This window comes from Sardina pilchardus, chromosome 6 (genome assembly GCF_963854185.1).
Source record: "Sardina pilchardus chromosome 6, fSarPil1.1, whole genome shotgun sequence".
Classification (NCBI taxonomy): Eukaryota; Metazoa; Chordata; class Actinopteri; order Clupeiformes; family Clupeidae; genus Sardina; species Sardina pilchardus.
Window position 1 is genome coordinate 22,894,778 of NC_084999.1, and position 24,935 is coordinate 22,919,712.

The following is a 24,935-nucleotide window of genomic DNA, read 5'->3' on the forward strand; positions in this document are numbered from 1 at the left end:
CTCAATCACCCGATAGGTTTACTATGTATGCTTTCATGGACATGGAGTCCACGTGCAGTTACTTAAATACATCTGTGGTTACATATGAGCATAATGGTGCTGTTATGCATACAGTTACATACAGTTCTGGTCTGTGTGATGCAACGTTTCCCTCTTGTGGATGAAGCGGGAATTGTAGACTACTGCAGGACTTTTTATTGCACTTTATGGAATGTGAATGTTGACCTGGGAGACACAGATTGTTGACAGATACGGTACATTCTTAGGTTTTAAAAGAGGTTGCAGAACGACAGTGTTTTTGAATCCCAAGGCTGTATAGAACACACTCAAAGAAGTGTAAAAAAACGTGTACTTCCACTAGTGCAAAAATGACCCTAAGGCAGGAAGAGGAATGACAAGGAGGAAACCTCACAATTTACAGTCAGCACGCATGGAATCTGTAGCACAATTTGTAGGCTCTAATTCTGTCTGGTGGATCACCTGCCTTCACCACCTCTTTTCAAGATTTCTCTTTTAGCAAGTCTTCTATGACAGAGCACAATTGTCAAAGAATAGAGTGACATGTGTTTTTTACAAAATACAAAGCTTTATATATTTTATTAAAAGAGAAACAATTATATCTTCAAAGGGTCAGATACATGTTTTACAATAATGGACGCAATGGATATAAAAATTGTGCTTCTTTGTAAAACAAGGAATGTCATGGTACAAAACATGCCTCTCTTCTGTCTTACCAGACACTTTGAGAGGTCCTCCAGTGCTTAAAATACTTTAAATAGTTGCTATGGCAGTATTGATAACGATGATAGGACGTCTGTTGGCAGTAAGTTTGTCAGCGCGGTTTGGAAGCACGGCGTAGCAACACCTCCACGGTGCCTATAGGAAGCTTCTTGATCAACTGCCAGGCTTCCAAACGCATAAGTCCAGTCATGCTGTGGCCCTCGATCTCCAGGATTTCATCTCCAGGACGGATGTCTTCAACGGGTCCGCCTGAAAGAGAGGAGCACCCAGGTTTGGTGAATTCATATCCACAGAATTGTTGATAAAATATACACTTTTTGGTTATCTCTTAATTGAAAATGCGTGAAAACTGTCTCTATGCTTTGAGTGTGTTTTTATGACTTTTCTTACTTATAAATGGCTCGCACGCAGGCACGCACGCACGCACGCACGCACGTGTTCAATAAGTGTGTGTGTGTGTGTGTGTGTGTGTCTGGTCTCCTCACCTTGGAAGAGTTTTTGGACCACGAGGGGTCTGTCCCCCTGGCTGGACCCCACCCCTCCCTCCAGACTGAAGCCAAGATCAGAACTTCGCTTCTTCAGTGTCACTTTCAGCTGCCGACCTAATCACACACACACACACACACACACACACACACACACACACACACACACACACACACACACACACACACACACACACACACACACACACACACACACACACACACACACACACACACACACACACACACACACACACACACACACACACACACACACACACACACACAAATCATTGAACAATTATTGCACAAAAAATATTGAAAATACTGAAGAGCCTCTTTCAACTCAAACACAATATTTAAACCATTTATAACCTAAAAAAACTAAACAAGGGAGTAAACAAGAGAGTATACTGTAAGTGAGAATCCTTCGTCTTTGGATAATGCACACCTGTCTCTCCCGCATCTGTGCTCGGAGTTCCTTTCACAGGATTGGTCCGTTTCTGATGGGAATCGCTGACTCTGGCTCTCTGCAGGACCACTACAGCCATGCCCCGCCCTCTGGCCTTCCGTAGTGTGCGCAGAGCCTCCCAGTGGCCCGAGTCCTGCAGCGTGGTGCCGTTGATTGACAGCACCAGGTCGCCCTCCTGAATGGAGCCCTCTTGCCCTGCCACACCATGTGAGAAGACTTTGTGCACCTAAGGGGAGGAGAGAGAGAGAGAAGAGAGAGAGAAGAGAAGAGAGAGAATTAGTTAGAATTAGAGGTTAGGCATTAGGACACCTGTGCTGTTCAGCATTGTGGTAAATAAGGAAGAAAGCACATACTGTGACTGGCTTGTTTTGGTCAATTCCTCCTGCCACAGTGAAGCCCATACCAGTGCCAATTTCCTTATGCAGGACCACCACTTGGACGTCATCATATTTCTAGAAATATAAAATACACAGAATATATTAGCTGCAAGTATTGATTAATTAATTAATTAATTCATCCAACCTTTATTTATTCTCGGTGTGTCAATGAGGGTAGGCCTCATGTTCAATGAAGCCGAGATAGAACATATATTTATTCATTTATTAGCACATTCAACATGCACAGAGTGCAACCCAAAACGCTTTACACACAAGACATTGATACATAAAACAAACAACAAATTTACAAACTAACAAGATGACACAAGACAAAAGATGTCGGACGGAGCGGCGTAATTGGTATACAGTATAAAGGCATACATTAATGCCAACATTAGTGTTGTGATCAACAAGAGGGAAATATACGGTACTGATTGAAACCCAGGTATTGTAATGCACGGAACAAAAGATTCATGTTCGCTCAACCAATACAGTAAGGCATGCAATCACAGTCTATTAAAAGCTAACTGAAGTAGTTTTCCTACTGGGTAACATGCTAGGCTAGCTTGCCTCTTAGACCTACTAATAATCAGTTACTCAGTTATTTGTTTGTTGTAGAGGGCGTTGGATACAAACTAAAACAAAGCCAAAACAGGTGTCACTATACCATACTACACTACACTACACTACACTACAATGGATCTCTATAATTTGCTCTCAGATGCTTTGTGTATCCATCATCCTGTCTCACTTCTACACTTCCTGTCGAGAGGTATTGAATGGCCTGTCTCCAAACAGGTTTCTGAATTCCTCTCACGGAGTGACCTTCTTGATCCAAATCAATCTGCTTCAAGAGTGGCCACTCAACCGAAACATTTCTGTTGTCTGTGATTGAAGCTTAATGTTGTTTTTCTGTATGGGTTGACACAGTTAATCACCACATCCTTCTCTCTATGGTCTATACTCTCAAACATGGCCATTTCAGGCCTGCTCTCTGCTGGTTTGAATCCTACCTCACAGGGCACTCGTTTAACGTATCATGGCTTGGACAGTTGTCCGCACCTCACTATCTCACTACAGGGGTCCCCTTAGGGCTTGGTACTGGGGCCCCTTCTCTTTGCCATCTACATCACCTCTCTGGGTCCAATTATCCGTTCACATGGTTTCTCATACCACTGCTATGTAGACGACACAGCTCTGTCATTTCCACCTAATGACCCCTTGGTCTCTGCACGGACAGTTGCACACTTTACAGCATACGGCAAGTTAAGCATTGCCTATTTCGATACGCAACCCAGCTCCTGGTACAGACCATATTCAGCTCACAACTTGACTTCACAACTGTATCACTTTCCTGACAGGTCTCCCAGCCTGCAGGGTGAAATTTGTAGCATTACCTACAACTAGACTTAGCAGCTTACTACTAGCGTAGCACTTACAGTACTACTTGACTAGAACTGACACCTGACAGTATGGAAGTAGCCATATCAACCTGCTATCTTGACTTGCGAATGTGAAACCCTGAACAAGAAGAAGTTGGTCATTGTTGGATGTTGGCTTTCTAATCAATGTAGCTATTATAATATTAAAGTCATCCTTTCTTGTCCATACCCCCACTTGTTTTGTTCACAAAGCTACCAGTCACCTCTTTTAAAGTCACAGGACCCTCTAGGATTGTACCTGTAAGGTGTCATCCCCCAGGTTTCGCACGTCCTGCAGGAGGCTGTCGAGCTCCTCTGTGTCCAGGAGCGTGACACAGGACAGAGCGGAGATGTCCGAGCTCAGGGAAGCTGAGCGGCCGGAGGGCCAGTCGTCAGCATCGTCCTCGCTGTCATCTGGAGGAGAGTAGTCCACTCCTCCAAAATTACACAGCTCCGCCAGGCTACAGGGTTAGGGAGGAGAGATGGGTATTAGAAAGAGGTAGAAAAAAAGAAGATTCAGAAGCAGCACGCTGGGGAGAAAAGAGAAAACAGAAGAGAAAGAGAAGACACAGAAGTGCAGACAAATGCCTGGATATATAACTGAGGCAGTTAGAGGATTGATTGATTGTCTGTTCGCAAGATAACTCAAAAAGTTATGGATGGATTTCAATGAAATTTTCAGGGAAGGTTTGAAATGATCCAAGGAAGAATTTCATATAACATATTTATTTTGTTGTATTTGATTTATGCTCTTCAGGCAGTCTGAAAAAGTTACTGGTTGGCTCATTAAAAGAGCATTGAAAAAGAGCAAGCCTGCTGACTTTCATATACTTTTAATTATTTTTTTCTATGTTGTACTGCCCCAGGTCCAGCACCTGTACCCTTTTGTGATGTGTGCACCATTTTGACAATTCTGACTAATGGACAACATAAATCTGTGTGTATTACAATCATACAGTATGTGGTGATAGACAGTGTTGGGAAGGTTACTTTAGAAATGTAATGTGTTACAGTTACAAGTTACTCTGTTTAAAATGTAATAGTAGTGTAACTATTTGAATTACTTTTTCTGAGTAACGTAACTAATTACTTTTGATTACTTTTTGATTACTTTTCCGATTTTTGAATGATATACAGTGAGGAGAAAATGTATTTGATACCATGCTAAAGTTGCCTAAAAAGAGGAATAGAAAATCGTCATTTGACAATTGATCTTAATGTCTTAATTCAAAAATTGAGTAAAAATAAAACCGCTAAGTACGCCAATTTTCTTTGTGATGGAAGAATGTTTCGTAAATAAATAAATGTTCTTCCTAAATGCTAGGGGGAAGTAAGTATTTGACCCCCAATGTAACCCTATGGGAATTCAACACATAGGGTTAACATAGGGGCGGGCAGATTTTTATTTTTTAAGGCCAGCTATTTTATGGATTCAGGATATTATGCATCCTGATAAAGTTCCCTTGGCCGTTGGAATTAAGATAGCCCCACATCATTACATACCTTTCACCATAGCTAGAGATTGGCATGGTGCTTTTTCCAGTAGGCCTATTAGCCTGTTTGATGCTCATTGAGCTCAATGCAAATCAAACAGGCTAATAGGCCTACTGGAAAAAGCACCATGCCAATCTCTAGCTATGGTGAAGGGTATGTGATGATGTGGGGCTATTTTAATTTCAAAGGCCAAGGGAAATTTATCGGGATGCATAATATCCTAGATCCATGAAATAGCTGGCCTTTAAAAATACAAATCTGCCTGCCCCTATGTTAACCCTATGTGTTAAATTCCCATAGGGTTACATAGGGGGTCAAATACTTCCTTCCCCTAGCATTTAAGGAAAACATTTATCTATTTACGATACATTCTTCAATCACAAAGAAAATTGGTGTCCTTGGCGGTTTGATTTGTACTAATTTTTTGAGTTAAGGCATTAAGATCAATTGTCAAATGATGATTTTATATTCCTGTTTTAGCAGGGTATCAAATACATGTGCTCCTCACTGTATATAGTCCCCAAATCCATGCGAAGATTTCGGCCTTGGTCTACAGGCTGCCGAGCAGTTCTGTACAAGCGCACAAGGCAGCAAGGGCATTCAATACATGAATTAGCATCACATTTTTTGTGAAGATAATATAATGATAATCATAACACGTTTACAGGCAGGCATGTAGGCCTACGATGATGGCGCTGTAGACGTGATAGAGCCTATCAGAAGGTCCCGTATCAAACTATGGCTGTGGAGGGAAACAGTTCTTTTTACATACAATATTTTTTGCAAAGTTTTGCTGACAATATTGATATGTAATTCAAATTGTAATTTTGAAAAATTTCAAAAGTACCTGTAATTGAATTACATTTTTTTCTACAGTAACTGTAATATATTACTGTTACATTTATTTTGTAATTAAATTACGTAACTCAATTACATGTAATGCGTTACTCCCCAACACTGGTGATAGAATGTACCTCATCCACGTTGTTAGGGACTTGACACTCACCTGACTGAGAAACTCCTCCGGCTCATGTTACTGGTGATGGTCACCGAAGATTCACCAGAGTCCGAGTCACAGTCTGAGTTCCCATCTTCATCATCCTCCTCCTCGTCATCTTCCTCGTCGGAGCTCCACCTGACTACTGACGGGCTGAAAGGCCCTGGGCTCCCTGCCTTGTCCAGCAGAGTCAGTCTATCCAGGGGAGGGCAACTGGTGAGCCCTGGAAGACCATGATTGAGCAGAGGGCCCCGGGTGAAGTGGACGCTGTTTGTGGGGGTGGGTGGTTCAGAGTCAGCATCAGATGGAGGGTGGATGTCGTTGTTTGTCGAGACATGTGGTTTGAATGGGGTTGAGCCATGGCCATTAAAGCTAGGAAACAGGGGAAGACTATTGGGAGAATTGGTGGGTGTCTTGTCTGCGTCATCCTCTGAACTGTCTGAAACTTTTGAGAAACTCCCGGGGGTTGCCAAGTCATTTTGCTCAAATTCGGCTCTCCGGTTAGAATTGTTATTGTGATTGTTTTGGTGATATGGGAAGAGAGTGCCCTCTGGTTTACGGTTGCGTTTAACGCAGTCCTGAACTGTAACTGTGTTTCTGATAGCAAAGACAGTAGGAGAATCGGTTTCATCCACGTCTTTTCTGATCTTATGAAGATCCACAAGTGATTTGGGGTCTGTTACTTTTGAGGCTGGTTTTTGAGTTCCAACCCTCAAGCCCATTTCAAACTTGTCAGAGTTATCTTGCTTCAGTCCTACCTCATCCACAGACATGGATCTCATAGTCCAAGCTTTGTCCCTCACACTCTCTTGCATCTTCCTTGCCAAAGCATGATCAGATTCACTTTTCTTCAATCCTCCCCTATCCTTTGGATGCTCTGGCACAGAAAAGAATCTTCTGGACTTCAACTGGGTGGCAGTTTGGCTTTGCTGGGCCAGTGCCTCAAACTTATGGATTGTGCTCCGCACTGAGTCCATTGAAGGGTTATTAGATTTACCCTTCTCGGTGTCTGATAGCTTTCCAATTGGGCCCTTCACTGATTTGACACGCGTGTCAAAAACGTCCTCGTCTACTGGACTATTGATGGACTCCTTTGTTGGGGAGGCCTGGGCATTAGATGGCTTTGATAAACCTTTGTCTGAGGAATGTTCCTTGGTCGGAATCTTGCCAACATTTGACTCTGATGTTTTGCTAGCCATAGCTAATGTCACTTGAGAATCTTTTGTCCTGTTGACTTTATCTAGGCCATCAGATTTCCCAAATTTGCATCGGCCTTCGTCTCCTCTGTTGGCAGTCACGCTCTCTTTTGCTTTCCACCCTGTGACGTCTTTATCCATAGTAACTTTTGACTCCTGTTCTTTTAAACTGCTTTCCTTGACAACACCAGAGCTTTTCAGACGTGAGGAGAATGTCTCCTTGCTAAACTCTTTGGACGGTGTCTCCGTCTCTCTCAGGTGTTTTAGCTGAGCTGTGGCCGAAAGCCTGCTCCTGGCTCTGTCCAGAGATTTGGTGTAGAGACCAACCTCCGGAGGGAGAGCTTTCCTCTCAGTGGATCTTTCCCGATATCGTGAGGCAATTGGGGCCTCTGGGCTGCTCTGACTGGGTAAAGTGTCTCTCCTGGAAAGAGGATTTCGTGAGAAATTGCAGTCACCAGGACTAAACCTCCTGGGGAAAGTTCCTCCCTTCTCTACATTATGCGACGTCGGTGATTTTGGGTTATGGAGGGCGTAGGATGGGCTGCCAATATCTGAGCTCAGCTTTCTTTGGCTGGAAGTCAAATCGGAAGGCAAGTTGTCAAGCCAATCACCAACAGGAGCAGAATGGCGTTTGGCTCGGGCATCATCTGATCCACTCATTCCATAGAGCCTCTCGATTCGATCCAAGATAGTTTGGTTTCCAGTGACCTCATTAGATTTTGATCCACCTAGACCCGCATCCTCCTGACTTGTCTGCCTCCACGGGTGACGGCCCTCCACAGGTGAACTCAGGGTGTCTTGAGGTCTGAGTCGCAGTGGCAATGACCGCTCCCCTCCTGCCTTATCCAGAGTACGGACTACTCGATTCAACCTCAATGATGAGGTACCCCTTACTCCCTCTCCCAATGAGGGTAAAGGCCTCTCACTCCCTCTTACGGCAGAGTATGCTTGTATCCGAGACGAGACACTGCCAGCCTCTCCATAGTCCTTGTATGATGCCTTTCTGTCCAGGCTGCTGTTTTTGACCTCTCTCCTCTCCAAACTCTCTGCTCGTCTGACTGCAGCTCCAGTCGAGAGGTTCTGAATCCCTGCTCTGCCTCTGCCCTCTACTCCGCCCCTCCAGTCTAGGCTCTTGCTCCTGTTTTGCATGCTCTCCTTCCTCCACTCGGTCCTTCCTCTTGCACTTCCTAATGGGCCGCAGGCCTTTCCTGGATCATCCTTATCGTCCACACTGAATCTGGGTTTTGCATCGTTAGCGGTGGAACTCCGGGTCGCCCCCGCGTCAGCGGTCATCTTGGTGTCAGGTGTAAATTTGACACGATTTGGACCTCTGCCTCTCTCTCTTACGTCCATGTCCTTGCGATTCCCTGCGGGAATGTGCAACTGAGGGCCAGCGGAGCCCACAGTTTTCCCCTGTCCGACCTCCTCCGTTTCCGTCTTGCCGGCCTCCTCCTGAAAGACGTGCCGCGTGCTCCTCAGAGGCGTTGTCCTGAGCCTCGTGCTCGGGAGAGAGTTGGCAGAACGCACGGTGAAGCGCGCCGTGGCTGAACCCTGCGCGGGGCGATTGGCGGACGGAGCCACTGCGGTGTCTGACCGTGACTCAGCTGAGAGGGCACCGCTCCGCACCGTGCCGGACGACTTGGGCAGTGTGTTCTGATTCATAACAGCAGATCTGATTGGCACACTCATGCTCAAGAGGAGTCCTTCAATAAATCCAAGCCTGGATGGCTGATATGCAGAACTATAATATAACTATACAGACAAAACTGATTAGTCAATGGAGTTTGAACATTGTTCTTTCAGTGAACCCCCCTTTTTCGGAGCATCCAGTGGTTTTGCTATATATTTGGTACTCCATTTCTCATAGCCCTCCATTAGGTCTGGTCAGCTCAGAGAAGGATTTAGCCAGTGTGGTTTCAAAAAGAGTTTCAAAAATGCAGGAAAAAACATACCATTCAGTGTCAAACAAAAACAAAGACTTAACATAATTATATGACAACAGTCCAAGAGGGAAAATAGAAACAACTCAAAGTTATGCAGTCACTCCAGAGAATGTGGATGGGCAATGCGTGTTGAAATCCACAGGTGTGTTATGATGACAGGAAGTCTGGCTGACTGATGAGTGCAGTCAGTATCGTAGTTTCGTTCAAGACCGAAAAAAAATCTGTTGTGTCTGGTGGGACACAAGAGAAGCCGCGGCACACTCAGAAAAGACGCTGTCCCTGCGATCATCTCCTCTCCAGCCCAAACATGCACTGGTGCTGGGACAGACACACAACTGGTGTTTATATCGATTTTGTCATTGAGGTTTGACAGTCCATTTACAATCCGCTGTGGAGGAACTGTTTGTTTTCCCTTTTGTTTTCTTCTTGTCGCCTTAGTCTCCAACCCCACCACTGTGACAAAGAAGTCCCTTTTCTGTGGACAGCGTCCACAAGTCTCTGGCCTCAGTCCCAGTGAGATGCGGTAGTCATCCGTTGTCATTCATGGTGCCGTTCTCGCCCCCCCATCGGCTTTTGTTTTCTTGAAGTGCCTGCAAGCAGGAAATAAGACGAGGACAGAGTTTATTTTCCTTAAATTGTCCCTCCTTCGAATCCTGATCTAATTCCCTGGAATGCTTTGGTAATCGTATCCAGGTCAGACACAGGCAACCACTGCTAGGGAAGGCCAAACTTAATTATGGTGCATTTAAAGAGCGGGATATTTTACAGGGCAAAGCAGTCTGATTATAGTCATCTGAGAGGAGGATGAAGAAAAGAGGAAAAGTGAATGAAAGAGAAAAAGGGAAAGAAAAGAGGAAATGAGAGTGAGTGAGGGAGTGAGTGAGTCCATCAGTAAGTGAGTGAGTGAAAATCAAAGCGTTGTATTTGATGTGACTGAGGTTTCTGCAGCAGGACTCAATTGACATTTTTTTCCATCCTCTTAAAATTCCTCGGTCATTTATACATTTCAGTGAAAAATGTGGCGTGCCATCAAGTAACCTTTATGAATACTGTACATGTAATAAAGATATAATAAATTGGCTGAAAGTAGAAAGACAGTTGTATTTCCAGTATTTGTGTTAACATTCGTTCATTTAACTGATACTGTACTTTTATTTAAAGCCTCTTACAGATGAGAACTGACATTTTTCATCTGGTTGACACAAGTGTTTCATCATATTACCTCAAACATCACTCACACTGAATGGAGCTGCATGTAACCTGTAACTTTTAACCCTCGAGCATTCACTTCACAACGCTTCACATATTAACACAATGCTCTCATTGTGGTCTTTTAGGTCTCTGAGCCTTTTAAGACATGAGGGTCTCTCTCTCTCTCTCTCTCACTCTCTCTCCTTCTCTCTCTTTCTGTCCGCTCTGTTTACATAAGCAACATGCTTTGGCTATTCTGTCACACATACGCGCGCGCACACACACACACACACACACACACACACACACACACACACACACACTGACAAAACCTGATTAGCAATAAGATAACAGGAAAAACAAATCAGACAGCAATCCTGAGTGGGGAACAATTGGCTACACTGTGTCATCACACACAAAGTGTCATCACACAGAGACACAAACACTGTCAAACACAGCCAAATGTCCATATACAGTATCACATGTGTGGCACACACATGACAAATGGTTACATTATTGTGCCAACACAATCATGCATATAGTGAACTGTCATAAACAGAGTTTGAGTGAGATCTGATATGAGAGGTAGTTGTGATTGAGACCATGGCACAGATACACAGACTGATGCTTATTAGGACGGCCATTCACTCAACCACACCTGAGTGAGATCAAGCAACGGTCTGATATCAGTGTTTCGGTGTTGTGTCAGCACATTTATGGACCCACCTTAAATACAAACTCGCAAAGGCATCAAATAAGCATCAGTTCAGCCACCTCAGATATGTCTGCTGTGGTTTGTGAGCATGGGCAAAAGAATCGAGAGTTTAGGATCTGATCTGAGATCTGAAGATGTGAATGTTTTGGCTCTGTGGTTGAGTGGTGGGGATGGAGTGAGGAGGGAGTTTCAAGCAGGAGCTAACTAAACAAGAAGAACAAACAGAACATGCATTCGCCAAAATACAGGGAGAGCAACAGAAAGAGAGTGAAAGAAACATAGAAAGTAGAGAAGATGAAAGCCAGAGAGAGAAAAAGACATTTTCTCAAAACACGTTTCTCAAAAAAGCCTTGTGAAATCAGCACACCGCAAGCATACAAAGCAAACAGATAGACAAACATATCAGGCAATCAAGATTCAGTATGTGGAGCACAAACAAGATGGTGGAGAAATAACAGAGAGAAGTGTGTGCCTAAGTGACCCTACCTCTGTTGCTTCAGATGAATGGAAGAGTCGTGTCAGTTTACAGAAGCACCTGTTCGCCTAGCTCCAGCGATCACACAATCACACACTGGCCACTTCCTCCTTTCATTCGGGGTTGCGAAGCGCTCTCGCTCACCTGCGGTCAGACTGACCTGAGATCTGGCTTACTGCACAACACCTGCTGGATTTGGGAGTGAAAAGGTTCTCTCCATCCTCCCAATTTCTCTCTCTCCCTTCCTCCCTCTCTCTCTCTCTCTTTTAGCACTCTGTCATTTTTACATGATGTCACCAGAGCTCCACAGACTCGTCTAACTGGTTTGTCACCTCTACCCTTTCCTATACCGCCTTCCTTTTGTTACTCCGTCTGCTCTCTTCCTCCTCCTCTTTCCTTCTCCTCCCTCCCCTTTTCTCTCATTCTTATTCTCATTCTCATTCTCTCTCTCTCTCTCAGACAGGACAGCATTCCTGACGATGATGTTACTGACATGGTATGGATGGTGTTTGGTGAACTCTCTCTGTGTTCAAACAGGCATATAGCCTACAGTGACATGCAGGCACCTGGGCATACTGTATGTTTTATTAGTAGCCTGGGTCATACTCAGGCCAAACACACAACGTATCACTGAACACAATGGGGACACATACACATACAGTGCTGTGTGTGCCATCCACTCAGGCATCTGACATGAACATGTAGTGTGTAGGTGCGAAGCCGTGACTAATGTGATTATGCTAATGCATGTGAACATGGGAACAGGCACACACTAGAACACACATACACATGCATGTAGGAACAGAGATATGGACAAGGTGTCCACAGAATGCACATACACCCCCCCCCTCCCCCCCACACACAACCCTACCATCATCCCCCTATACACACACCCACACAACCCTACCATCACCCCCCTACACACACACACAAAAGACAAATGCACAATGTCCTGAATTGACACAGAGAGACGCTGTTACAGACAGACTAATACCCATGGGGCCTCAGTGCCTATTGTTGCTATGACATCAGGACATCATTACAGCCTAAGCTAGCAATGAAGATGGACAGAGGAGAGCAAGGGAGGAAAAAAGAAGGAGAAGGGGGCGGTTGACAGGGTGAGAGGTTGATGGTGGTTATGAAGCGGCACAAAGCTTCCACATCCTTTCAGTCTAACCTACAGAACAAGGTCGTTCAGAAGACCTGATGCCCACCTGTAACATCTCTCACCTGTGTTAGGTTACAGTGCTGAAGCACGTCACATGGGAACACAAAAGCACTCCCACAGAGACCATGATTGTCTTACAACACAAAACAGGACCTGATGACTAATGCTAAAGACAGCAAGGACTCAGGTTACATGCATGTTTGCCAAGGCAACAGACCTGTATAGCTACACAGACACAAAGAATCAATCATAAACCCTGACGGAGCTCCAATGAAATCTTAGAAATAACAAAGAGCTATTGAATATCTCATGAAATATCGTTCCATGTTGAATGGGTCAGTCACGGATCAAGAAGCAGCTTCCCCAGCCGCCAATCAAATGAATTCCTTAAAACATTTGAAAAATGTAACAATGTAAAAATCTATGTAAAATTGGTTAAGATCTATGTAAAAATCAACAAAACAACATAAAAATAATCTTTTACAATTCAGAGTCTACGGTATCTCCTGTGGCCCCTGCCCTGTAAGACTGCCACGTGCAAGTAAATAGATAAATGTGTGGCATCTGTGGTAAAGTGCTCGTTATGCAGTGCAATGTTAATGCAACTCGTTTTGCAAGGTCACTTCTGCAGCCCAAGGAATGGAAACTTTTTGTGAAAACATTTGCGAAACCACTGTGCACTCAACTATCCCCCTCTTCAACTGACTGAATTATCGTGATGTACAATCTGGCACACCTGCCTGTACAATCACTGAAACAAACAACGTTGAATAAATATGCTGAAATACTGAGCAGTGGCATTACCACTGCGACTACTGTGAATGTACTGCATTTCAGCATTACTGATGATACTGGTATGATGGGACATTAACTAAGAAAAGTTATTTGGAGAAAGTGCATGTCAATGTCATCATTTGCCATTTCTAAGTACAACAATGATTGCATGGAGTCAATATCACTTCAGGCTAAAAATGGAGGGAACAGCTCTCCTGGAGGGCACACTCAACCATCTGGTGAAACGACCATGGCACTTTCTACTGCATGACATATCATTACCTTAGGACTCTGGCCAATGTCGTTAGCCATTTCAGTTTAACCACTGATGCACCCAAGCACAGGAGAACTGGCATATATAAAGTTGACCAAAGAGGTGGGTTATATTAAAAATCACTTACTGATTATCAAATAATTATAGTCTACGTCAACAATGTTGTTTGTTTGCTGTATTCAAATGTCCGTCAGGATCACTGAAATGAAAAACAGAAGCATTGAAAGTCTTTTACCTGTGTGCACTGAATGCCTTCTGTGCTCCCTCTCTCACTCTTTCTGTCCCTCTCAGCTCAACACAAGACGTTGAACAAGAAAGAGAACAGTCTCAAAGCAACTTCACCACTTCCTGTGTGAGTCTGCACCATACGAGTGCCAGCGGCTTCAGAGTCAGATACAAAAAAACAGTAGAACCAATCACAATGGAGGGAAAACACGATACAGAGGAACGAGGAACAACAAAAAGACAAGGGCAGAGACAGACAGCTTGTCTGAGAGGAAAAAACAGAGTGGAAAGGAGAAGGAGACAAAATAGGCTTTAATGTGCACTTCATGTGGGAAGGCCACAAGTGGACTATTCAGAGCAGGTCCTCGAAGATACAGATCAACAGGCCGGCACAAAGAAGATCCTTATTCTCATCAGTATCAACATGTTAACTGTCACAGGCCATTTAACTCCCCCGCCAGACACTAATCTGTAAAGGGACATGTGACAAACACACAAAAACCTCTCACTCACACTCACACTCACACTCACACTCACACTCACACTCACACTCACACTCACACTCACACTCACACTCACACTCACACTCACACTCACACTCACACACACACTCACACACACACACACTCACACACACACACACACACACACACACACACACACACACACACACACACACACACACACACACACACACACACACACACAGTATGGGTTTAACATGGCGTGGGGTTGACTGTGTAAGTAAGGCCTGGGTTAATGAAACCCTGGGCCTTGAGGTTAAGTTTAATTGGTCGTTGAGTCACCTGTAGAACCCAGCAGCACTCGATGACAAACAAAGTGGTTTTTTTTTTTTTTCAGATTGTCTCATGCAACCAGCACGTCTGCCATCTGGTATAATCTAGTGGAACGGAAAGAGCTTTGTGGTTTTCAAACAAAACACAGCAGAAACAAGACGGAGGGTATTTTGGATTTGACAGAAACATGATCACTGCAAGGAGACCTGAAGGGAGCATGAGTGAAAATATATTGTTTTAGAAGTGGCCTGCACAAACTGCAAAGCATGATACACTGCTTACATTTTTTTCAGGAGATAGAGATGCATGCATAAAACTGGCATCACCATAATCTAGTACTAACAAGAAGGTACACATTTTTCCAGCATTTTTAGCAAAAGTAAAACATTTTTTAACAAATTTAAACAAAAATGAAAATTCTACTTCAATGGTCAATCAATATGGACTCCATGGCTTGAGTTTGAGAGTGATCCTGATGAGAAGCTCAAGACAAGCACTCTGATGGGGCAAGAACTCTCCAGTGAAGTGAATTTGAACACACCAATCACATGAAACCAGCATGCTGATCTATCTATCGATAAATGTCAACATCCCAGTATGGTAAGAATGGGACATTCTGTCATCCTATGTGAAAAACTAAGCAGGACAGTATAGCCAAAATACCTTTAGGTGATATTGGCAAATATGCTTAACGCATCATCGCAGTGTCCAAAATAATTAATGGCCATGGCATGTATGGAACCCAAACTTAAAACAGGTATAGTTGTGTAGGCCTAATTTATCTTCAAACTTTTTTTATTTTAGCCTGCAAGTGCGCAGTGTACCAAAAATGATGGTCACTTAGGCTAGGCTACACAGACAACATAAATTAGGCTAGAATCGATCTTTTCCAACCATGGCCTTTTGCCCTTTTCACAAATAGTAATATAGCCTATCGATAGCCTAGTATTTCAATGCATGACCAAACAGGCTATGAAAGCAGACAAACTCAACCTAGTGCCCTATGCACTAACTCAACCCTCTCTAGGGTGCCATCTAGTGGAATTTACACGTAAAATCAACAGTGCTGATAGAGTCGATATGGTCCATTTGTATTGGTGTTACTTCAGTATGAAAAGCTTGTTACTCTCTTCACACCTAAATGGAGGGGTGCGGTCACTGGGGTGGGGTTTCAACACTAAGCACCATGACCACAAGTAAAGGCCACAGCTACTGTAACCTTCTAGGTCTATCTCTTCTCCCATCCACATATTCATGAATATTCACATGTTCAAATCATGATTATCATTATCAGCTCACATGACACATTTGTGGCCGAAGACAGTTCACACCACAGACTGTGTACAGTAGTTCTAAGCTGCAGTCTGTTCACACAGAGTAGACTAACACCTGATACGCCTTCAGGAAATGCATAGTGATTGACGCAAAGCTTCTTCCATGACAGTAGATGGCGATGTCCCATAGTGGAATACCTAAATTCATTTGTCAACACACGTCCCCAGCGAAGAAGACGTCAGATGATCAGCGACAACAAAACATCCAGAACAGGAAATGTTAAATGCATGGACAACATCGCCAATTAAACAAATAATGTTCCAACTTGGATTACCCTTTTGCTGAAGATCAATAACTTGAGAGTTGTAACTAACGTAATCAATCATGTCGTCCTCGGACTCGCCTCTCTCTGGAGTCAACGTAGTGCTAGTGATGGCCTACGGTAGTCTGGTAAGGGTTGTGTTGTTTACATTTTACCCCATAACGTTATCCTATAGCTGATTCGTTTTATTTATTTGATTGGTAAACATGTTTTCTTTGACATTAGCGCGACAAGCTTGGCGTTGTCTCTGCACTCTGGCTTGTTAAGTCAAAAGTCCTAAACAAGTGAGGTTTCCGCTAACGATACTTTTTAAGGCTAGCCTATTACTTCCATAGCTGATTCACTGATACACCGATTCTCACAACAGGTGTGCCAACAGACTGTGGCAATGATGGATAAATAAGACGTACAGTAATCATTTTCATTGATGTATCTCTCAAGATATAGGCTAATCCACTAATCATCACTTTACCCTTGTTTTAGGTGTTTGTGTTGCTGTTCATTTTCGTGAAAAGACAGATAATGCGGTTCGCTATGAAGTCTCGCCGAGGACCTCATGTACCGTTGGGTCACAACGCACCAAAGGTAAGATTTCATCACCAACTTATCTCTGGTTACATTTGATTTAAAACATGGTAGTCCTATAGCGATTTCTCAATGGGCAGCTCGGTGAAATGTAGCCTGAAAACTCCCATTGACTGTTTTTTTTTAAGTAAAGGCTTTGTGCTCTAAATGCAGGATTTGAAGGAGGAGATAGACTCACGTCTGTCCAAGGTGAACGACATCCGCTTTGAACCGCGCCTCCTGGCAGCGGAAGACGATCGTCTCTCATACCGGGGTCAGAATGGTAGGCCTAATGGTGATATTTTATTAAAAACCTTCAAACGTGAATAAAAGTCACTCCTTGATCCTCTGACCCATTGAATTAACTTACTCTTATGAATTAATCTTTCTACAATCTTAAATGCTAAAACATATTTGATGTAAGCCAAAGGTTCATTGATACATTTACATTCTTCAAGACGGTATTCACACCCTGTCCTAATTGAACATGTCATTTGTTTTTCCAGGTTGCTACAACTACCTATATCGAATGAAAGCGCTAGACGCCATCAGAGACACTGGTGAGAGAGCAGCATTTTTAGCCCGTTACACACATGTTCAGTAGGCCTATAATATAATCTTGTGGAAGCCCCATGTGCTGTATTGTACCTCCCATTTAGCTCTCTCTCTTTGTTTGTGTGTGTATGTGTGTGTGTGTTTCAGATTTACCTTTCCATGAGCTGGGTCACAGCTCCAGTGCATTGACTGGCCGGCGTTACAGGAACTGGCTGATTGAACTGAGAAACTCCAGCTCTCTGGTGAAGACCACGCGCAGCGGCCTCATTGACAGACTGCTGGAGGGGTACGACAACGCCAGACATGGAACAGGGGTTAGTGTTTATGTTTGTTGATTACTTGTTTCATTTTTCCTAAGTATTTCCTAAGCAGTATGTAAGTACATTGGACCATTGGGCTAGCTCTAAAATAGAAGCGAACTATTAATGTTTCCTCATTTGTTCCACAATATTAAATAGTGTGTGTCACTGTTGTGTTTTGGCACAGGCCTTTGGAGAAACTGAATTTCTAAAATATCAGGACGCTCTGAATGAACTGGCCACAGTGTGAGTATCAGCCTTTTTCTTACTTGATCTCCCCTTTTCTCTCTTATTCTTTCTCAGACTTATTTTTTTTGATGCTCTGTCTTCACTACCTCTCACCAACCTCTATCATGGGTTTTCATCCAACAGTTGTGATATGAATCTCGAATTTATCAGTTCAAAAAAGTCAAATGGATGCTTGTAATCAGTTAGGGATTATATTCTGCGCTATATTCTCTCTTTGTCTTTGGAAAAGTAGTACACAACGAAAGAGCTATGAAGTTGTTAATTATAACATATTTATATTTGGACAATGTAGGTAGTTGCATTGCAATTATTTATTTCTTAACCGATTGTGTATCGATTTTTAGCCGATTTGCGGTGAATCGTTTCCCTAGTCGTTGTAATACAATTCCAGCGCCATAACCATAATTGCAGTTGAAAACACTTACAAACATTGTACATTATGATATAATATGTTTTGTATTGTGATACTCTCTCTGTGTTGGATAATAATAATAATAATAATAATAATAATAATAATACATTTTATTTATATTGCGCTTTACATCAAATAAATGATCTCAAAGTGCAAAGTGCACTTCCTGCTATGTAATCCCTTATTCCAGCACCATTCTAAACCCATCTCTTGGTTCCCTTCCGCTTCCCTGCAGAGTGAAGACCCACTCCAGCTCTGCCAGTCTGAGCCAGCAGCACCAGTCTGCTGCTAAGGACCTGACCAGCTCCCCGGGTCCATCCTCGGCCTCCACCATCCAGGTGACCTACCTGCCGTCCGCGGGCCAGCGCAGCAAGAGGCCCAAACACTTCCTGGAGCTCAAGAACTTCAAGGACAACTACAACACACTGGAGAGCACCCTTTAAAACAAATCAAAGAGAGGGAGAGAGAGAGAGAAGGAGACGTGAGAGGAGGGCACCAGAAATGCAAACTGGAGAATCACTGGAACAAATGACGAGACCGTTTCTACACTTCATAGATTTGGAGGGACCGTATTGGTTCACAACTGTATACAGTTCCGGACTGAAGCAGCTGCAGGTGGTTTAGAGTGAGTATCTGAGCATCGTGGCATCTACTTCAAAGGAAAGTCATGGGAGAAATGTTTCTATACATGTTTAGCTGTTTAGCGGTGAAACATTCCCTGGTACAACAGGAGGTGCCAGAGCCTGACTGCCATGCGGAGAGTTTTTTTTCAATCGCACCACAGAGACTGTTGCCGAGATAAAAACTATGACTCACCATCCTGTATCCTACCACGACCTTGTCATTTGCAGAAATTTTAGTTGTTTAAATTCTGACTTTCTCCCAGCCAAATTGGATTAGATAGGGGAGGATAGATTGAGATCAGGGTTAAGTGACCCTTCCATATGCATTTTAGTATTGTTTAAGTTGGGTTTAGTTGGATGCTTTGAATCTGGTAGTAATTTCAGGTCCTTGCCTCTGATGATCTGGGCTTCCATTGGGATACAGTAATCTTTATGAAGAACATTATATGAAATACACACACAAGACTCACTAGCTAATGTTACATCAGAGGTGTGTGTGGTAAATATCCCATTTGAGAGAGAAAAGAGTGGGAGATTAGCCTATGTTACTGAAATACCACTGCAGATGCATCCTACCCTACATTAGAGTTGAGACTATTGCCTTGTGGGTTATGTACTGTACATTACCTGTGCCATCCCCTCATGTCAAGACTACAGATCCCATGAGCCTCTGCGGTCTGCAGCAGCAAACACCATAGAAAGGTCATAATAGCTTAATTTCTGAACAGCTAAACTGTGTATTACTCTACTGTGACTCTAAGTGCACTTTTATTCCATTTAATGTATTTCTGCTTGTTAATTTTTAGGTGAATGTTTTACATTTTAATGAAATTGTGTGTGTGTGTGTGTGTGTGTGTGTGTGTGTGTGTGTGTGTGTGTGTGTGTGTGTGTGTGTGTGTCTTTTAGTGAGCGCACATTCGTTTGTTGCACTTGTAATCTCATGAACTACCTTGTGCACATGTGATTAACTCGGAGTGCAGTTCCTGTAGTCTGTACCTGAATGTAATGTTGCCTCATATGTATGTGAGCCTTTGGAACTGGACCATAAAATTCTCAACCTAAGCTAACTCTGCCTCTTGGTCTCACATCTCTCTCTCAATTACAAGCATACACTCAGCAAATGTCCTCTGAGGTACTGAAGGTGGAGGATCAGTTTACAAATGTTGGAAACCCAAGTCTCATCAAAATAGTCATTTGTACACTGTCATTGTTGGAGTAGGTTTCACGAGAAGACGTAGTGACCAAATATATACACAACTTACAGAATGAACTCAGCTGACCGAATAGCTACTTGACAGTGTCATTATTGGCCACTAGATGGAGTTGTCTCCTAGCTAAATGAGAGGATATCTGCATCAGAGAGTCTGGTAAAAGAAGCGAAAAAGCAAATGCTCACTTGTCAAATACTGTAAGTGTGCACTCTCTTACAGTCTTGTTTGTTACAGTTTGAGTGCATGTTTATATTCTGTGGGAAAAAAAATAAGAAAGGAAAAGATCATGCACAGTGACAAAATCAGAGAAAAATAAGGTCCAATGCCAATGTTATCTTTGAACAGGTGCCCTTTTGTAACGTGAGACATAAAAAAGAGGGCGCCAAAGGCACTAAAGCCTTTAATAAAGCATGGCAAGTTATCTTTAAAGGGACAAAGGACAGAACTTTTGGCATGTCAAAACACTTTCTGAAAAATAAATCCAAACAATCTCTCATTAATCAAAAAAAGATGGAAACAAAGACACCAAATCTGATCTTATTGATTCTAAGCCCTGCATGTTCTATTGATCATCTATTTGTCAGACAGAGAACCAAGAGAGACAATAAAGATGTGGGCTGATTTATTGAAGTATTCAAAGCATTCACACAGTATTTAGATATAAGTTATTACATGCTTTCTAGATCACATCAAAAATAACTACAAAAAAGCCTTCACTATTTACAGAGCATCAAGAGAAAGCCTTTGGCTAAGTGCTACAGAGTTTTTCAGGATGGCAAAAGTAAATAACACACAGGAAAATGAAGGACTCTAACAAAAGACAAACACAAACATGGTACTATGTACAAACTTAACGATTAAGAACAAAAGCTTCATGATACTGAAATGAACGTGTGTTTTTCCTATCAGGGATCAACATTAAATAGGACAAATAGTGTTTTAAATAATCTTCATCGTCACCATCATCTTCTTCATATTCCTTATGTCAGCACTGCTTTACTGATGCAACCGGCCAAATTCCTTCGACATTACACACACATGCATGAACACACACACACAGATGATGTCACAGAGTTCCGAACAGAGTCTAGACCCTCTCTCACTCTCTCTCTCACGCACACACACAGATGATTACAGACTTGTCGGACACGTCTCAGCCCAACAATTACGCAACTACACGAAATAAACGATCACAAACTGTACAAAAAGGAGAGCATAAAAAAGAAAGTGTGTTAAAGTCTAAGGTCTAGAAACCAGGGGGAGAGAGAGAGAGGAAGAGCTGGTTTAAAGGTTATTGCTTTTGAAACCCTGCCTGTTTGAGCCTCTGAGTCCCAACAAACCAAACACCCAGAGCTGCCAAAATTACACTTAAAAAAAGAAAAAGAAAAAAAATTCCCATTTCCTGTCCCGAATGGACCCCTCACTCTGATTGCCTCAGATTCAAAATGGACTGAATTATCAGGATTTTCAAAATAGTTGCCATTCTTCTGGTGTTTAGTTTAGCCGCTAGCTACTTCATTGAATTCACCTCAGTGTGTGTAACACGTTCATCATTATCTAACCAGCAAGTGTGGGTTTTTCATTAACCTAAAAAAATATGTTTTGTCCAGGCGACAGACTTGACTGGACTTGCCGTGCGGGTGTGCTCTGGAATGCTCAGGGCCAGTATCGACATCCCTCCCCGATAACTCATCAGGAATGATCTAGCTTCCGTTTGGTCTTGATTTAGACATGATAGAGAACAATTACTCACTCTTTCCCTTATCCCCCCCCACAACACAACACACACACACACACACACACACATACATTACATACACACACACACACACACACACACACATACAAAGCCCACTGCTGTGTCTGCTGCTTGTCATTTTGTATAAAGATCAGCCCCGTTCTTGTTAATCTGAGTAGCCGTGTTAAAGCCCCTTAATCAGTGACAGTATGCTGTGCGTGTGTTAACAGTCTGAGGTAAACTGGGCTCCGCTGCTAAGATGTGTTTCCATGCGGCGTCATGAGGAGGGAAGCTGTAGCAAAGTCAATGATCAGTCATATTTCTTTCTTTCTGTCTCTATCTCAATTTCCCCATTCTTTTATTGCACTAACCAATCTTTCTCATTAGTTCCTTTTCACTATCTGTTTCTTTTATTCCTTCATATCCCTTCTTTTTGTGTGTGTGTGTGTGTGTGTGTGTGTGTGTGTGTGTGTGTGTGTGTGTGTGTAGTTTTAGAATGTGTCTACATTTAGCTTGTAACAGAGCAAGCTGGGGTTGCATAGTATTCATATGTACATGGAGAAGCACACACAGGTGCTAACCACCGACCGAGTATGAAGCTAAGCTACAGTAAATCCAACTATAAATGGCAGAAAACAGATGGAGTCACTTAGAACTTAAACACACGCACGCACACACACACGCACGCACGCACGCACGCACGCACGCACGCACGCACGCACACACACACACACACACACACACACACACACACACACACACACACACACACACACACACACACACACACACACACACACACACACACACACACACACACACACACACACACACACAGACACACACACACGCACACACACGCACACACACGCACACACAGACACACATAGTGTGAAAATCGGTGCATAATGCGGTTGAGATGGTCAGTTGGTTAAATGCATGAAATTGCTGAACTGTGACGTTGCCACGTCGATTGGTGGTGCTGCTGCAGATGTGGCCTTCCTTGGTTACGAAAAGGCTGGGCTGAGTGGTCAGTGGCAAATGGCCGTGGTGTTACCACAGCGAAACCATCTTGCCCCTCTCACGATTTGATTTCAATGACCTTGATGAAGGGCAGAGACTTGTTGCTTTGTGTGGAGGGCCTCAAAGGCTTACTGAAGAGAAAACAACAAAACATTTGAGAGCGTTAGTGCTGCATGAAGGGCGCTTGTGGTATGTGTGTGTGTGTGTGTGTGTGTGTGTGTGTAGGAGTATGTCCATACGGTACATGTATGTGCTCACCTGTAGACGATCTGGGGGTTGTGGTCCGATGACAGGTAGGAGTTTCGCCTCTGTCCTCCCAGATAGTAATCCATCTGGTCATGCATCTCTCTGTTCTGTATACACAATGGCATTTCACAAAGTTAATTCCCAGGGTTTAATGAAAAAATAATACCATGAAAGAGCAAAAGTAGTTCTAGAATTAGTTGTACTAACAGCTGTGTTTAGTGGGAGTAAGGTTTTAGTTACATGTACAAACCAGAGGGGAAAAAAAACTGTTGTAGACAAGAGGAAGTGAAAGTGAAAAGTCAAAAAACTACATCTCCCAGGGTCTTACCTCAGATTCAAGGTAGGCCACTCTCTCCTCCAGCTCTCTGATCACACGGTCTCTCTCCTGGATCACCATCTTTGAGTTCTGCACCTGATGGCAAACATGTGGCATTAATACCAGTGTTTCTAAGTGCTCAGTGTTTCAAGTGCCAAACAGTGTGTGTGTACGTGTGTATACTTGGTTGTGTGTGTGTGTTTCTGTGAGTGTGTGTAAGTGTACCTGTTCAATCATGGTCCTGAGCTTTCTCTGCTGGCACTTGAGCATGTCGTCTAGGTGGTGCAGCTTCTCCTTCAGAACAGCATTCTCCTGCTGAAGCTCCTCTGACCTACAGAAGAACCCACACACACACCAGTTACATCTCCGTAAATACACCTACTGTCCATTCTTACCATAGACATACACACGCATCAGCTGAAACCCGGCTTCAGAAAGCAGAAGTCCTACCACATACTTGTTCTAATCATAAAGAAAAAACAAGCTGTTTCTTAAAAGCTCAACCCTTCAGCCAGGTAGATGAGCTAATTGGTGAAATCACCAGGTGTGATTGGTAGAACCAATGCATGGTAGGACTCTCTGAAGCCGGGTTTCCCCACCCGGACCTCTCACTGAGACCTCTTACCTCTTCCTGTCCTCAAGCCCCTCCTCCTTCTGCTCGCGCAGCTGCATAAGCTCCGCCTCTCGCGTCATAAGCTCCTCCCTCAGGCCGGAGCTCTCCTGCTCCATGCCGGACAGCAGGCGCTGGAGCTGCTCCACCCGCTGGTCCTGCTGCTCGGCCGTCTGCTCCGCCTCCCGCAGACGCTCCCCCTGCTCCGACAGCTGCTGCTTGAACTGACCCGCCTCCCTCTGAGACGGAGAAAAAGAGCGAGAGAGAGAGGGGAGGGAGGGAGAGAAGGAGAGAGAGGGAGCAGAGAGAGGGAGGGAGAGAGAGAGAGGAAGAGAGAGCAAGAGAGTGAGAGAGGGGGAGAGAGAGAGAACATACATGAATTAATCAGAATTAAATGAACTAGCAGTGACTTTAATAGGGAGGAGAGAGTGGAATGAGTGAAGTGGAATGGAGTGGACAGAAAGACTGTGCAGAGTGGGGTGAGAGTCCTGATGCCGTACTTATGGCGGGCAGAAGCAGGCACCGGAGTCAGACAGTGCTGTGCATAAAATATCATCATCAGCAACACGTCTCGGAATGACGACGCAGTCAAAAACAGAACAAATATTAAAGTTGTATATCACAAAAAAGTAAAAAGTATAAAATAGTACATTCCCGTAAATGGCAATGCTAACGCCAGGTCTGTTGCTTCATAACGCAGTAGTAAGCGTCGCCCTGAAGCTCATTTACACGGATGAACCAATAGAC

At 43.5% G+C, this 24,935-nt stretch overlaps 3 protein-coding genes across 4 annotated transcripts in view; 1 reads left to right on the forward strand and 2 right to left on the reverse strand.

Annotated features, from left to right (window-relative positions):
* Positions 1 to 564: 564 nt before the first annotated feature.
* Positions 565 to 14,025, reverse strand: si:dkey-92i15.4 (uncharacterized). 2 transcript variants are annotated; one of them, XM_062539105.1, is made up of 7 exons: positions 13,959 to 14,025; positions 5,997 to 9,716; positions 3,756 to 3,957; positions 2,052 to 2,150; positions 1,678 to 1,924; positions 1,227 to 1,343; positions 565 to 990 (listed from the first exon to the last, which is right to left on the reverse strand). In XM_062539105.1, exons 2-7 carry the CDS (start codon positions 8,870 to 8,872, stop codon positions 833 to 835), a joined length of 3,699 nt encoding a protein of 1,232 aa, XP_062395089.1. In that variant the 5' UTR covers positions 8,873 to 9,716; positions 13,959 to 14,025; the 3' UTR covers positions 565 to 832. The 2 variants fall into 2 exon arrangements, with proteins under 2 accessions (XP_062395089.1, XP_062395088.1); XM_062539104.1 differs by lacking the exon at positions 13,959 to 14,025 and adding an exon at positions 11,519 to 11,823.
* A 2,237-nt stretch (positions 14,026 to 16,262) lies between these two features.
* c6h1orf43 (chromosome 6 C1orf43 homolog) lies at positions 16,263 to 20,106 on the forward strand. Its single transcript, XM_062539106.1, has 7 exons — positions 16,263 to 16,470; positions 16,826 to 16,927; positions 17,081 to 17,189; positions 17,413 to 17,466; positions 17,609 to 17,775; positions 17,948 to 18,006; positions 18,657 to 20,106. The coding sequence occupies exons 1-7, from the start codon at positions 16,405 to 16,407 to the stop codon at positions 18,862 to 18,864; spliced, it is 765 nt and encodes a 254-aa protein (XP_062395090.1). The 5' UTR covers positions 16,263 to 16,404; the 3' UTR covers positions 18,865 to 20,106.
* A 2,335-nt stretch (positions 20,107 to 22,441) lies between these two features.
* Positions 22,442 to 24,935, reverse strand: part of tuft1a (tuftelin 1a) — a 15,136-nt gene continuing 12,642 nt past the window's right edge. The window contains exons 8-12 of the mRNA XM_062539107.1: positions 24,204 to 24,427; positions 23,804 to 23,909; positions 23,591 to 23,674; positions 23,275 to 23,369; positions 22,442 to 23,147 (exon numbers count right to left, since the gene is read on the reverse strand). Coding sequence (XP_062395091.1) covers positions 23,075 to 23,147; positions 23,275 to 23,369; positions 23,591 to 23,674; positions 23,804 to 23,909; positions 24,204 to 24,427 — 582 coding nt within the window. The 3' untranslated portion in view covers positions 22,442 to 23,074. The remainder of the gene's footprint in view (positions 23,148 to 23,274; positions 23,370 to 23,590; positions 23,675 to 23,803; positions 23,910 to 24,203; positions 24,428 to 24,935) is intronic.

Bases quoted from the DNA above. Each gene is read 5' to 3' on its own strand.
- si:dkey-92i15.4 (XM_062539105.1), bottom strand. From the start codon at position 8,872: ATGAGTGTGCCAATCAGATCTGCTGTTATGAATCAGAACACACTGCCC. The intron at 1,925-2,051 runs GTATGTGCTTTC...TCCTCCCCTTAG, and splicing joins ACCAAAACAAGCCAGTCACA to GTGCACAAAGTCTTCTCACA. The intron at 991-1,226 runs GTGAGGAGACCA...CCTCTCTTTCAG, and splicing joins GGTCCAAAAACTCTTCCAAG to GCGGACCCGTTGAAGACATC.
- c6h1orf43 (XM_062539106.1), top strand. From the start codon at position 16,405: ATGTCGTCCTCGGACTCGCCTCTCTCTGGAGTCAACGTAGTGCTAGTG. The intron at 16,471-16,825 runs GTAAGGGTTGTG...CCCTTGTTTTAG, and splicing joins TGATGGCCTACGGTAGTCTG to GTGTTTGTGTTGCTGTTCAT. The intron at 17,776-17,947 runs GTTAGTGTTTAT...GTTTTGGCACAG, and splicing joins ACGCCAGACATGGAACAGGG to GCCTTTGGAGAAACTGAATT.